Source organism: Podarcis muralis, chromosome 1 (genome assembly GCF_964188315.1).
Source record: "Podarcis muralis chromosome 1, rPodMur119.hap1.1, whole genome shotgun sequence".
NCBI lineage: Eukaryota > Metazoa > Chordata > Lepidosauria > Squamata > Lacertidae > Podarcis > Podarcis muralis.
Window position 1 is genome coordinate 23,242,267 of NC_135655.1, and position 15,151 is coordinate 23,257,417.

Genomic DNA, 15,151 nt, shown 5'->3' on the forward strand with positions numbered 1-15,151 from the left:
TGTGGTTGTATTGAACTGATTTTGACTTAATCTACCTAGGTAGTTTAGCTCACACGTTCCACAAACAAAACAAAACCAGCACTTTTCCCCCCTCAAGGACTGCAAACATTTTAAAATCCTCCTTGTTGTTTTCTTGTGCTTCAGCTTTTTGGTGGTGGTTGCCCTACCAACTAGACGGCTGACGTGCTTAATCATGAAGCTAATTACTTCTGTGTGATAGGTACTTTCTCAGAAGGGCTTTTCATCGCTCAGAATCCTGCCCTCGGGGACACGGGCTTTGTGAGAGTTGAATTATTAATTATACTCAATTCCTAGCAAGTAGAACCCTCTAAGTGCTCATGTGTTGTTTTTCCCCTGCCGCTTTGGTTTTTCAACAGTGACAAACTGAATGCATTAAGGCGACACAAAGAAAAACTGGAGGAGAAAATAATGGATCAGTATAAGTTTTATGATCCGGCTCCAAAAAAGTAAGTTTTCTCAAGCTTAAATGGCACGGGGGCAGTCCTGTCCTAGGCAGAAAGATGCCCCTTAAGTGTGCGAGGGCAACTTGTATTGCGAGGGCCTTTGTGTTTGGAAAGGCGGCCACTTACTGACAGTTCTTGCAGTCTAGAAATTCTGTTTATTGAGGCACGGGCATTTCCTCTTAGGGAAGATATTGGGGTTGGGGGGTTGGTCACACCTTGCAGGTTTCATCATGTGTGGATGCACAGATAGTCACTGTTGATAAGGCAAGGGTGGGGGCGTTTTTCAGCCCGAGGCTGCATGCCACCGATGAGTAGGGTCAGAAGCAAAAGTGAGTGAAGCTACAGATGCAACTCTTACTTTGTACAGTAAGCTATATTTGCCACACAAAAGCCAAAGATCTCTAGACACCACACAGACCACTTTTCTCCACCCTCCGTTCAGGCCAGCAAGATCAGCCAGTTCAAGGACATGCAACATCCAGGCAAAAGCACTTGAGGAAGGTGCCAATGATGGGTAGTGACCTGGGGTGAGTCCCAAGGGCCAGACAGAGGGGCCTAGAAGGCCACATTCAGCCTGTGGGATGAAGGTTCACCACCCCTGCTATATAAGGCTCATAGATAAGGGCACTGGTGTCTGTATGTATCTCAGCAGTGAGCAATTACAGTGTTAAGTCCCCATCTTTCTCCCAGAAGGGTTTTTAATGAATGGAATCCGAAAAGGTCCTCATAAGAGACAACAAATAAAAAATTCATGGGATGTTTGTTTATGTGAAAACTCCATGCAGGGTCTTTGCCCAGTGTTTGGTTTTTAAATCCTCTGGCAAAACGCGGCCCAACTTTTATTGAGTCAGGGAATGTCATCTTCCTGATGCCAAGGCAGTTTCACAGTACTTTTTTATGGTGGAGAGAAAAGATAAGCATTGCACTGTGCTAAAAACATGAAACAAAATGATTGCTGCTCCTTCCCTCAATAATAGGAAAAACCACTGGATAGGAGCTAGAGCCTTGGTTAAACTCATGAAGCCAAAGAAAGAAGCTACAAGAGAACGGTTGAAATCCTCAACAGAGAGCCCTCCATGGCACTCAGAAAGCACAGACACAGCTGGGTCACCATTACCATCACAGCTGCCCAAGCAGCAGGAGAATCTGGAGAACACCTCCGCAGAGTCTGGCTCAGTGGAAGGCAGAGAGCAGAATAATGGACCTCTGGGGAAAGGTAGGTAGTGTTGCACTTAATGGATAGTTAATCAACTGCTGGTCTGTTGGTGCTGGCAAGGTTAGCTAGCTAAGAAGAAGGGGAAAAAAGGGTGCAATTCAGCCACAGCTGAGCATTTCTGAATGCCACTGAAATCAAGTGGGAAATTAAGAGTGAAGCACATCTGTTTTTAGTGGGCTATTTTAAATGCACTTTCATGAGGAAGGGTAGACAAGGAGACCACCTTGTGGAGATGGTAGAAATCGAGAGAATAGTGGTACCTTCTGGTTCCACAGAGGTGATGGTCTCTCACCTGTTTCATAGACAACATGATAGGGGAGTGGGTGTTGTGCTGAGAAGGTAGGTTTGAACATGTTGTCGCTTTCCATTCACACATTCAGTAAACATGGGATTCCTCAGTGGGGTCGCACCTACTGACCACTATCTCTGTATGTTCAGTGGAAAGTTTCAAAAAGTGTGAGTATACCTGGTACTCTGTAGGTGCATAAAGCCTGTATGTGTGAATAGGAAGTTGATTGGTACAGGGTTCCCAGTTGGAGGCAAGAATCTACAGAACATCTAGCTCCTCACTTTTTGCTGAGCACACTGGCAAAGCAGAGCTAGCAAGCATAACCTTGAGCCTATGCTTACTGAAAAGAAGGTGGGCAGCCGAGAGTTGCATGAAGAGAAGAGGAGATTGGGGTTAATGGCTGATGAGAGAACCTAGAGGGATTGGGGGGGCGGCAGGATTTGAGGTTTAGGTGAAATGAGTAGCTCTTTATTCCCTGCCCCCCAATACACACACACACACACACACACAACCAGCAGAAGCAGGAAAAAGTATGCAGAGCATACTTTCCCATTCTAGAATAATGAGTCCTTTGGAAAGTGGACTCCTTTAACTGCAAACACAGATGGAGAATCATGTTGTACTGCCTGGTGTTCTTGGGTGCTCCATACAAAGTGAGGTTGGTTTTGCAGTTGCAGCAATGTCCCAGTTCAGCACTCTGGAGCTACCTCTGAAAATGAGTTTGTACTTATTTATACAGGGTTGCTAAACAGTTTTTTCTCCGGACGGAATGTTGATTTGCTTTTTAAGCACGGATTATATTGAGGTTGCAGCCACTGCTTATCAAACTTCTGAGATGCAACAGGGGTCAATATACGTCTGATAAACCATTTCCCAGAATATTAAGCTCTGCCATTGAAGCCATGACTACTGTGAGTTGTGGATCCTCAACAATGCAGATACGGAACTCCCATCACCCCTGACCATTGGCCATGATGGCTATGGTTCATGGGAGCTGGAGTTCAAACATGTCTGAAGAGCCACTGATTCCCTACCCCTGTTCAATAAGGAGCAGAGTTTTTAGTTTGGGGGCCTTTTTCCCACCAGATGTCAAAGAGAAAAACAACTACCAGACTTTAGAAGACATCTGAAGGCAGCCCTATTTAGGGAAGCTTTTAATGTTTAATAGGTTATTGTATTTTAGTGTACTGTTGGAAGCCGCCCAGAGTGGCTGGGGAAATCCAGCCAGATGCAGATGGGCGGGGTATACATAATAAATTATTATTATTATTATTATTATTATTATTATTATTATTATTATTATTATTATTATTATTTTCTTTTTCCGAAACTTCCTACTATTTGGAGGTTCATCAGGCACAGTCTGTTTTCTGGGGAGGGCAGTGTGAAACATAAAACTTTTTTACTGAGCTATCAGCACGAAGATGGAGTAAAGTTTTTCTTTTGCTGCTGCTTCTGTTTGAAGGTTTTGCTTATTCTGATGCTGTGGTTTGATTGTCCAGCCATTGCTGCTGCTAAATTAGACTTCTTGTCTAGTGGTTTTTAGATTATTGTTATTATTTACTTCATCTTCAATTTTATTCTTATTTTAAACTGCTTTGGGAGGCATTATGACTGAAAGATGGTTTATAGTAAATAAATTTATTTTGGATTACTGAATACTAATAGTATTACTGTCACATGTCCTATTAGACATAGTAGTTCTCTGAGTTTATCAGATTCATCCAAATGTCTGGGTTTTTTAACGGCATCTCAACTCAACATGTTTTCTGAGTTGTCAGCTCTATTAAGTACTGTTTCAAAATTAATGGATGGAGATTTTGCACTTCATGCTGTCCAAAATATATAAAGAATATATAAAGGTTCCTCCATATAGTGCAATTTACTATGACATTTTATGCTCTCTGAAGGTGTGGCCCATCTCTTAACAGTAGAGGGAGTAATTAGGAAAGAAATGGTCGCACAGAAACAGTAAGATAAGTGGGAAAGGTTGGTAGTGATTTCAAGAGACACAGGGTGTTGGTTGGTGCTTTTCATTTTATAACCAGCTGTTTGTCAGTAAGAAAGCAGAGTATGTTACACTAAAATGCAACTAATAATTATTGACTTGGAGGTAAAAGCAATTTTCAGGATTATTGGAAAAGGCTGGCATTTATTAAAGAGCAGGAAGAAAACAAGAGCATTGAGTGAAATTCACTTTTCACAACTTTTCTTTATGCTGTACAAATATTTTCTAAAGGAACTGTGTGTGTGTGACCCATGTGACACGTTGGGAGAGATGGAAGGTGCATGATATTAACTAGCTGAGACTTAATCCAGAGGAAGTTAGGCCTCAATTGTATTTGTAACTTGTGGAATTTAAGTGCTTAACCTTGTGCTAAAGTCCCATTGTGTTCAAATGTGCCTTACTTACTTTGCAATGTATACAAGTGTATGGGGGAAAATGATGTGAAATCTTAATGTAGACCTTAATTATAATGGTAAATGTGTGACCATAGTACACATGCTGGTTCACACAGCCCAGCAAGCCAAGTTATGGCTTATGAGGAACACAAAAATAATGTACAGGCTCCCAGCGAGGAGCTCATGACTACTTTACTTCTCCCCTGTTTCTCTCACTCTTGTACCATGCTGAACTAAGCCATGATTTGGCTTAGTGTGTTGTCTGTGCCTGGGCTTGTGGGCTCACTAACCACAAGCTGCAGCCAGAGCTGAACCACAGGCCATTAATAGGCATCTCTCCTGGATCAAGAACCACGTAGATGCAGCTCATGAAATGGGGAATGCTCTGTGTCCCTTCTCATTTACAAATTCTGTAAGAGATGCTACACAAAGTAAAAGCATATGCCCCCAAATGATTAAGAAATGCAGGCTTGGTCTGCAATTACACAGTGATATTTCTAAACTGCAGTATAGTGGTACCTTGGTTCTCAAACTGAATCCGTTCCTGAAGTCCGTTCCAAAACCAAGGCGCACTTTCCCATAGAAATTAATGTAAAATGGATTAATCCATTCCAGACTTTTAAAAACAACCTCTAAAAACAGTAATTTAACATGAATTTTACTATCTAACGAGACCATTGATCCATAAAATGAAAGCAATGTACTGTACTATAAAATAAATGAGGTAGTATTGTAGATGATAAAAACTAAAATTAATTTTTTTTCTTACCTGCACTGAGGATAGTCATTGTTTGGATTGCGGGGGGTGGGGTGGGGTGGGGTGGGGGGCTTTTATCCATTTCCACAGTTACACAATCATTCAGTAGATGAACTGGGTTCCACACAGTCACAAAAACAAATTTACCGGAAAAGCCTCAAAACCACAAAATAAATAGCAAAAACAAAAGCGCCAAACTTAAGCCGTTCCAGAAGTCCGTTTGACTTCTCAAATATTCAAAAACCAAGGTGCAGCTTCTGATTGGTGCAGGTGCCCTGGAAACAATAGCCGACAGCCACATCAGTTTCCAAAAAACGTTCAAAAATCGGAACACTTTTGGGTTTTTTGGCGTTTGAGAACCAAGGCGTTTGAGAACCAAGGTACCACTGTACAGAGAAAAACAGCAGATGTTTCTATTGCATGTATGATTTTACTATGTATGTATAATCGTAGATACTATTGGCTGTGGCTGTACCATTTTCTCATCTAATCCCTCACCTGATTTAGTAGTTGCTGTAGAATAAATAATTGGTCCATTTTCATGTTTAGCTGGTCTCTTGGTTGTTTGAAGTACATTTTAGTTATTTCTGTTACTTTTTTTTTTCTTCCTTTCTTCTTCCCTTTGGGATCTCTGGGTGATAACACTTAGCTGCTCAACGCAAAAAGATTCCCTTTTTGAGAAGCACAAGCAAGCCCAAAGAAAAGTCTCCCAAGTCTCCATCGAATCATCCGTCTCTCTCTAACCGCTTCCGGTTCTGGCCGTCTTCTGACATCCCATCCTCTCCTAATGAGCCACTTTCTTTCTCGGAAACGGGAGATCTCTAACACCTTCTCTTATCATTTATTTTCAATGCATTTCTGAATAGATATATATACCAGACTTATAACTTCTCTACATACACAAATTATAGACGTTCAGCATATCATTGACACAAACTCAATCCAAGCTCAGATCAAGTCAACACGGACTACATTTCCCCCTCAGTAAGATGAAGAATCTTTTATTGCACAATCTGGATCGTTTCTTCACCACAGTATACTCTAAAGGAACACACAGTGCCCATTTCTTTACAGGTGATGGTGCACATCTTAAGTAAGTGGGTTTGCTGTGTGCTTCACTGGTGTGCCTCATGTCCCGTCCAAATGCGGAGATGAACTGCTGTCGCTGTGTTGCCAATGATGCATCCTCTTTAACTGCCTCTGCATATTCTGTGTTAAAGATTCCTTTTATCTAACAGACCCTTTGCAGCACTCACCCCTTCCCGATATGCTGTTTGTCCGTTCTCTGATAATATTGCAATGTAGACATCAAAATATAGACTTAACCATTGGCAAATAGGGACGCGGGTGGCATAGGGTAAAACCTCAGTGCCTAGGACTTGCCGATCGTATGGTCGGCGGTTCGAATCCCCGCGGCGGGGTGAGCTCCCGTTGCTTGGTCCCTGCTCCTGCCAACCTAGCAGTTCAAAAGCACTCTAAGTGCAAGTAGATAAATAGGGACCACTTTATAGCAGGAAGGTAAACGGCGTTTCCTTGTGCTGCGCTGCTGCTGGCTCGCCAGCTGCAGCTTCGTCACGCTGGCCACGTGACCCGGAAGTGTCTTTGGACAGCGCCGGCTCACGGCCTCTAGAGTGAGATGAGCACGCAACCCTAGAGTCGGACACGACTGGCCCGTACGGGCAGGGGTACCTTTACCTTTATTGGCAAAGGTAGCTGAATGTTATGATACTTGAGCCCAGGCATTGCCAGTGTGGAAAAACCTACAGATCTTTGCTGAGCTCCCCTCACTCTGCACCAGTGCTCAGGAAGAAGGATAGGAACCATAGCCCAGCAACATGGGGTGAGCACCATGTCAGCTACTCCTGCCGTAACCTACTCTAATTTTTAGAAAGTGCAAAATACTACTATCCGCAAAACGTCCAGTTTTGTAGTGAAGAAATGCCATTGCATTTTGTCTCCTTTTTACATTAAAAAAAAATTGTCCAAAGCAAGATGTGGGTGATTTAAAAATGTTTGTTAAGTAAGAGTAACTGTTCTGAGAGAGCTGACCCTAAATAGGATGTGCATCACATCAGAATGTGCAGCATAAGTCACTTTTGTATTACAACAAATGTCTGTCCTTTTTTTACATGTAGATGACTAGGAGGCAGCATTATAAATCAGCCCTAAAGTTGCTTTTCCTCTTACTTCCCAAGTTCCATGAGCTTCTGGAATATGGGACACATCAGATTTGAGTGTTTGCTGCCAGTATTATGTTGGCATTTTCATATTTCCATTGCATCATAGCCTTACGCACAGCTTCCAGGCACTTTTCTCAGGCTTACTTTGCAATTTTTAACTCACCTGTGTCTTTTGTGCTAATTTAATTTGTCGCTGTTGTTTGTTGTCTATGCCAGCCATTTGTTACTTGTGCCTTATCCTATTCATTTTTCAGGAATTCAGTGGTATCGTTTGCAGAGAATTACTCTGGAAAACAATCGTAACATTGCACTTCTTGGGCATTTGAAAGTATACAAGACCCTTATTATTTAATGAATACTAACTCACTTTTACAAGTAAATAATTTTGGCATTTAGTACTCCAATGGGCAATTTAAATTTATAACCGAGTATCCCAGCGTAACCAAGGCCATATTCAAAACTATTGTGTTGAAAAATGAATTATTCCCTGAAGGAAAACTAGGAACAATATGTTGCATAGGGCATCAAACATTAATTACCTTCTTTATTGTAATGCTAAAGGGAGAAAGCATTTGTGATATCTGATCCTATTCTTGAAATAGATCCCTGTAGGTTCATTAGGGCTTACTCCCAAGTAAGGGTTAATAGCTTTCCAGCCTTAGAGGATTTTCAGTGCTCTCACCCCATCCAGTGTTGGTGTGTGGCCCTTCCTTCCCCATAATATCTACAAAACATTCTCCCTGCTACTCAGGACACTCATTAGGTTCTCACTGAGCTAGCATCCGGTTGCAAAACTGAATGCAAATATAACCTGATAATAAACTTCAGTGATACAGCTTGCATAATCAGCGCATCTTTTGTGCCACTGTTTTTGTGCCTGCTTGCTGCATTTATAGGGCGGTGGGTGGGTAAATTTGTGCCTAGTTTTGGTGTGCTTTATACTCTCTCTCTCTCTCTCTCTCTCTCTCTCTCTCTCTCTCTCTCTCTCGTTCTTCTGCCTTTCCCACTCAATATTAGTGGATTCAAAGCCGAAGAGAAATTCTCATTATGGAGGCAGCAGTGACCACATTGAAAGTGCAATGGACTCTGCTCTTAAGCAGTGCTACGTGGAGCCAAGTTCCAGGACTTACTCTGCCTCAGCCGCCTACCTGGCTGCTCCTGGTTCTACCTCCACCTCTAGACAACAAAACAGACCCAGAGGTATGTGCCATGGCTGACTTGACTTCAGGTTAGCAATGGGGACCTTGGCTTTGGGGAGGTTCAGCAAACACTTTCTAAGTTCAAACGAATAAAAAGCCTCAATGTGCAGGCATTGCTTCATTTACCATCTCTCCTTTCATAGAACTGGCTTTGGTGCATAAGTCCTCATGTGTTAACGCTAGCGAACTGTGTACATCATTTGTGTGTGGGGAGAAGAAGATAGAGGAAACAAGTAAAAAAACCAACCCAAAAAACCAATTTGGCCTTTAATGTGGCAGAAACCTTTAAGGGTGTAGACATGTGGTGGTTGGACAGTACATTTTACAAGCATGCTGTTTGTAAGTATGTCACACGTTGGCATTAAAATCACATGTTCTATGTCACGTGTTCTACAGTTGGCGTTAAAACTGAAAACAGGTTTGTGCCATGGAATATGGGACTTAGTTCCTCTGCTCCTCCCAATGTGTATCTTCAGTGATTTGCTACCTTTGGGGCGCTTTGCAGCTGAAACATTGGCCCTTGCACATTATTGGTGCTGCACTGAAGAGAATAGATTTTTGGAGACCGTATATTGGGAAGCATCCCTTGCTAAGTCTGGAGAGTTCCAGGCAGCCCCCTTTTCTCCATGCTTCCAGCCTAGCCCTCCCTAGTGTGTGGTCTTCACTCCCATGACCAGACCTAGCATTTGCACCTAGTTCAGACTTGACAGGTTGCCTGTTTATGCAACACACCTTCACATCTCCCTGTATTGACCTATACCATTTTGAAAGTTAAATAACATGGCTGGACACGTCTGCTGGTTTTGTTCATCTCTGTTGAACATTACGTTCTGATATCTTGCATTCTTCTATCCAGGCCATAATTCAGAGGGTGACCTGTATGAAAACTTCCTTGAGGTAGAGCTTTCAAGCAGGCAGCACAGTAAGTGATTAGTCGTTCCCCCTTTGTCATTGATCCTCAACACTAAACACCATTCAGGGAGGAAGGCTGTCCCCAGACCTCTATACGGTGCCTTTTGGGGGTTGAGGAGGCTGAAATGGGAGGTGGGGAAAACCCGATTCCATGAGCAAAGTTCCATTCACAGTTCTTAGGATGCAAGGCATTATCACTGGAAAGAATTTGTTGTTGTCGCTGCTGCCGCATGATTTCTCGGAGCATTGTGAGAGACTTTTCTGGTCTCCAGTGAGTGGAAATGTTGACTTCTTTTCTTCCTAATTTGATGCTACTCGGGAGGTGGGACTCACCTTAGGCTCTCATGTGCCTCTTCTCCCTTCTAGTATCAAGGCCGAATAGCTTAGAGAACAGTGAAAATGCATCCTCCAGCAGCTCCCCTCTGAACTTCAGAGGTAAGATAGATTCACAAATATATGGTGGATTGCATTCTGGCATACTCACCTAAAAGCTGCACTGGAATTCCAGTGCGTAAAGTTTTAATTTCATAGGGTAATGCCCTCTTATTAAAATGGGATGGATTGATAGAGGACAAAGGCTAATATTCATGATGAATATATTACCTCTATTATCCAAGGCCATATCCATATGAATACTAGTGGCTGGGAATTATGAGGGGGAAGAGTTCTGTTGTACTCATGTCCTGTTTGGCCACAGTGGGAGCAGAATGCTGGAACAGTTAGGTGTTTGGCCTGATATAAGCAGGCCTTTTCTTATGATCACATTACTAATTGTGCTGTTGGTTGGTGTGTTTATCAGATTTATAGATGGCTTAATAATAACAACAAATCTAAGTGGCTTACATAAAATACAGCTGTGTTTAACATGGTTGATTTTAAACCAGTGCTTCAACATCATCTGTTGATTTGTAGGACACCTTTTTCAGAAAACTACCCCAAGTCCAAATGTTGTTTTACAATTAAAAATATATATATATTAGAAGCAATTGTAAGTAATGATATCCATATTTAAGTACAAAAGAATAAATCCACACAACATTATATGAAACAATACAAATAAACTAACCTGGTTTTGGGAACATATGGCCAAGCGTGTGTCTTATTCTTTGGTATGGACGCTTTGGGTAGAGGAGGGGACACAGGTGGCGTTGTGGTCTAAACCATTTAGTCTCTTGGGCTTGCTGGTTGTAAGGTCGGCAGTTTGAATCCGCACGACAAGGTGAGCTCCCGTTGCTCTATCCCAGCTTCTGCCAACCTAGGAGTTCAAAAGCACACCAGTGCAAGTAGATAAATAGGTAGTGCTGTGGTGGTAAGGTAAACGGCATTTCCGTGTGCGCTGGCTTCTGTCATGGTGTCCTGTTGTGCCAAAAGCAGTTTAGTCATGCTGGCCACATGACCTGGAAAGCTGTCTGTGGACAAACACCAGCTTCCTCGGCTGAACGCAAGATGAGCACTGCAACCCCATGGTCGCCTTTGACTGGATTTAACTGCCCAGGGGTCCTTCATATTTGGGTGGTGCTCAAAGAAAGCTTCTTCACAGAGTGAAAGGGAAACAAGATGGTAACTTTGATATGTCTTAATCTCCTGGCACAGGTTCTTTTGATCGTATTCATGGCAGATCAGAGAGTCTCAGTAGTGAAGACACGGTGCTGACTAAAGACACACCTGGCTCACCTAGAGACGGCCTTTTTTGTCCTACCTCTTCTGCTCCTGGGGGCTCAAACACTAAGCACAATGCCTCCCTTACCAGGAACTCTGCGTTTTCATATGATATATCTCAGAAAAGTAACCCAGCCCATGCACAGTCTGCTAGGCATCGACCTGCTTCTCCGGGCAGCGAGTTGGTGACTTTGGAAGAATTCCTGAAAGAAAGCCACAGATCAACGCCACTTAATGTAAGCTCCCAGAACTCCATTTATGATTTGAAATGATTTATTCAGTGATTGACTGGTTGTGGTTTATTCAATGAAATGAATACATTGACGTGTACACAGTAAGCTAGTGTTGGAGGAACTGAGGAAGGGGTGAATTTCTTTCACCTCATGTATGAGATGAGCCAACAGGTGCAAGGTCAGCCAAGCCAGTTGCTATGGCAACGGCCCAGTGGCATCTTTATAAATGATTAAGGCATGTCAGCGCATTTGTCAGTCAGTGATTCTGCCACTGAGTTTGAGTCTGTGTTACGTCTTGAATTGCTGGAGCAACAAGATTGCTTTCTACTTGTATATATCTGTATCTGTAAATGTATCTGTATCTGTATCTGTATCTGTATCTGTATCTGTATCTGTATCTGTAAAGCCTACACGCCATATGCATATATCCATATCTGGAAATGTATTAGAAGCCTGATCTTCTGCAGCAGCAAAGGCACCGAGTTGCGCCCAACATTGGGGGGCCCCCTGTCATGTGCCCCCTCACCTGGCCAGGCCAACAACCCGCCACCACCCACCCACCGCCTTACTTTTCAAAAGGCACCCTGGCAATTATGAAAGGGGCGTGCTGGGGTGAAGATGCTTCGCCCTGCTGCGGCCCTGGCAAAGATTGCCAGCACACCTTTCCGGAAGGCTCCCTGGTGATCCTCAGAAGGTTTAAGTTTATCCATCCGTTAATCAAAGCATAGAAATCGGGTGGCATCTTTGTGTATCCATATTCAGATAGTGATTTTATTAGCTCCATGTTCATTCAGTTTCTTTGTTTTCTCAGGACGCATCCAGCAGAGACGACTTCCTGAGTGACTATTTCAGAAAAGCAAATGAGCCTCCATCTATTGGAAGTCAACTTTCTCAGGCAAATAGGAAGGAGGCAGCCAAGATGCCCACCATCTACGTCACACCAACCGTAAAGATGTCTGGTGCTAATGAGGACGGAAGGCTAGCCAAGCCAGGCCACTATGTCAAACCAAACCTTCGTCCAACAGAATCTGAGTTTGCAGCAAACTCCAACAATTCCTGCAAGCTCCCTCCTGCATCTCAAAGGGGTTCGAGGCAGGTGGCACAGTCTTCTCAGCAGGGCAGTAACATGAGCAGGCAGAGCGCATCGTTGAACCGTGCATTTAGCTTGGCTTCCGCAGACCTCCTCAGAGCCACTGGTCCAGAGGCATACAGACGCTATGACAGCCTTCCAAAGCCTGTGACTGCCGATCTCCAGCTGGGCAAGGACTCAGATATCCAGACCTCTCCACTTCCTGTAGCGGGAGGCTCCCAGGTCTTGCTGAGAGAGAGGCCGCAGTCTGCAAAGGTGGCGGGTTCTCTGCAGAGCGTTAATTCTCGCTGTCGGCAGCTTGATGTCAGGCGGCTCTCTCTTGCGCCTCCAAAAGACGAGAAGTCACTCTTGTTCCCCCCGTTTTCTTCCTCCCCAACCACTTCCAAGGATGACCTGAACTCTCAGCCACAGGAGCAAGCCACGCCAGGTTTGGAGCAGCACTGCTCCCCTCCACAATATGCTGTTTCTAAGATCAAATCCAAGCCGGTGCTGCGGTCTGGGGAGGTGGCCACAGTGACTCCTGTCAGAATTGTCTCCGGCAGCACGGAAGGGAGCAGCCCCCAGGGGCCGAGCCCGAGTGAGGCCCCTCTTACCAAAGGTCGATCCCCAGAAAATAAAATTCCAGCAGGAGGCACTGAAGAAGCAAACAGAGGGGGCAGCTCCAAGAACCCTCCATCATCACCAGATTCTCATGCTGATCAGCAGACTGTTTGGTATGAATATGGCTGTGTGTGATGCCCTTACCTTCCTCCCCTCACCCCCAAAAAGAGATGTACAATATGTGCTTCACTACTGAAAATTTGGTGGCGTCAGGAGTGGTGGTGTCTCTAAATTCAGAGCCACCTGCCAGATGTCTTAACTCTCTTTTAGATGCTAACGTACAGCCTTGATTGGCCTGACGCCTTCCAGGTGTTTTGGACTACCGGCTCCCATCATTCCTTGCCAGCCTCAGTGGCCAGGGATGATGGGATTTGTAATCCAAAATAATCTGGAGGGCACTGGGTTGGGGAAAGCGAGTGTAATGGAACGAAACGCATTGGTGTACCCTCGAGGTGAAAGATTGAATTGCCAAATGCAGCTGCTGCTCTTGTGCCTAGATGACTATGTGGACAGATCAAGTGTCTCCATTTCTTCCTGCTCTCCCTCAAACCCAGAAATTAAGCTGAACTCCTGGAAGCACAGAGTACTTGCAGTGTTGCTTCCCTTTAACTCTCCTGCTGGCCCTGTTGCTCTTCATTAATCGGAAAACTGCATATTTGTGTGTCTTTGCCTACTGAGTTCAAGCCTTAATAAAACATTGCCCGATAAAACAGGCACCTCCCTCCTATTTTAAAATGGCAGGCAATTTTTACTAAGCTGTTAAGTCTCTTACTGGGTCTGGGTTGGAGCAGCTGCTGTTTTAAAAACGAGGTGACTAAAACGTAGAGGTCTCTGTCTCAGCCCTTCCCTCTGATGGCTGTCACAGTACATTAGGAGGCCTGTTCAATGTCCTGGGGTTGTGTGTTGTTGTTTTTACTGCACCTGCATTGTGGTGCAGTGGAGGTGCTGCCTTTTTTATATATATGGCTAACGTTTTATGAAAAACACTGGAACGGACGCACTGTTCTTGTGGGGTAACAGTGACTCCATGCACTAGACTGATGTGTTCACTACTGCAAATGTTATATTTCTGCGTGGCTCTGCTGGGAGCCACAGGGAAATGAACAGATACTGCAATTCTGCTTTCTTCCTAATGTGTACAGTTGCTTGTATCGTAAATGATACGTAGCAGATTCTTTCGATGACTTTATGACTGCTGCAATCTTCAGGCTATTTTTTTCCACCGGAGCCAGTGATTTTAAGTAGTTGATATTTTCAGGCCCAGATTCTAACACTGTTAACTGGAACTGTGTAGAAACCAAAACACATTTCTATGCACATGAAATAAATGCTTTTTTATTAAATCATATTTATGCCCAGCTGAAAGACTTTTACATTTTGGGAGCTTCATTGAGTGCTTATGTATATCTTGAGTGTTTTGTGTGTTTCTGCTGTTTTTCTTGTAAAGATGCTTCCCCTCCCTCTCTGTGTGTGACAGATTACCTTACAACAGAATTGTAAAAGTTCTCCTGATTTGTGATTTACTATAGTGAGAGAACACACAAATCTGTAACAATTGCACATAACCGGTGACTAGTGTGTAGCGGATCATACTGTAAGAAGAGTGAGATTGTTTATAATAAAGCTTTTTTAAAATACACATTTCTGTCAATGTCTCTCCGGAGGATTGCATTAACAGCCATTCCAAAAAGAAAAAAAGGGGGGGAAAGGTGATGGTTGACAAGTTGTCATTTTCATTCCCTCATATTAATATCTATAGAAAGGCTTCCCACATTTGCCTCCAGACAGGGTCCTCCAACTTCTTCTCTAGGGTATAATACTCAAATACAGTTTTAATAATAAATTCATAGTACTTTTAATAAAGGGTTCCCATACATGCTTTAGACCTCTTCTTTGACAGGTACTAAAATTTTGTGAATGATCTCTTAATCTTTTGGCTTTATTTTTTGTCTCTTGAAGCTTGTTTACATAATTCAGCCTTTCCACAGCTGTTAGTAACTTAACTAGTCTATCTGCAGGGTTCTGTACAATTCTCTGGGTGGGCTCTGTCCACAGGGCTGCTGCAGGATTCCTCTTATATCAAAGAGAAGGGAAGGAATGGAATGGAAGAAACGGAGTTGTACTTATTAATGGGGATGTTCACAGTTAA

The 15,151-nt window shown here is 43.4% G+C and overlaps 1 protein-coding gene across 6 annotated transcripts in view; it reads left to right on the plus strand.

Annotated features, from left to right (window-relative positions):
* The window catches only part of CCDC88C (coiled-coil and HOOK domain protein 88C), a 100,789-nt gene extending 86,148 nt beyond the window's left edge, over window positions 1-14,641 (plus strand). For 3 of the 6 annotated variants that reach the window (XM_077924778.1, XM_077924756.1, XM_077924779.1), the window contains 7 exons: window positions 378-467; window positions 1,442-1,680; window positions 8,327-8,509; window positions 9,365-9,430; window positions 9,787-9,855; window positions 11,014-11,315; window positions 12,124-14,641. In XM_077924778.1, coding sequence (XP_077780904.1) covers window positions 378-467; window positions 1,442-1,680; window positions 8,327-8,509; window positions 9,365-9,430; window positions 9,787-9,855; window positions 11,014-11,315; window positions 12,124-13,137 — 1,963 coding nt within the window. In that variant the 3' untranslated portion in view covers window positions 13,138-14,641. Of the gene's footprint in view, window positions 1-377; window positions 468-1,441; window positions 1,681-5,778; window positions 6,113-8,326; window positions 8,510-9,364; window positions 9,431-9,786; window positions 9,856-11,013; window positions 11,316-12,123 lie in introns of those variants that run through there. The other 3 variants (XM_077924769.1, XM_077924762.1, XM_077924781.1) reach the window with 3 other exon arrangements.
* The last annotated feature ends 510 nt before the right edge of the window (window positions 14,642-15,151 follow it).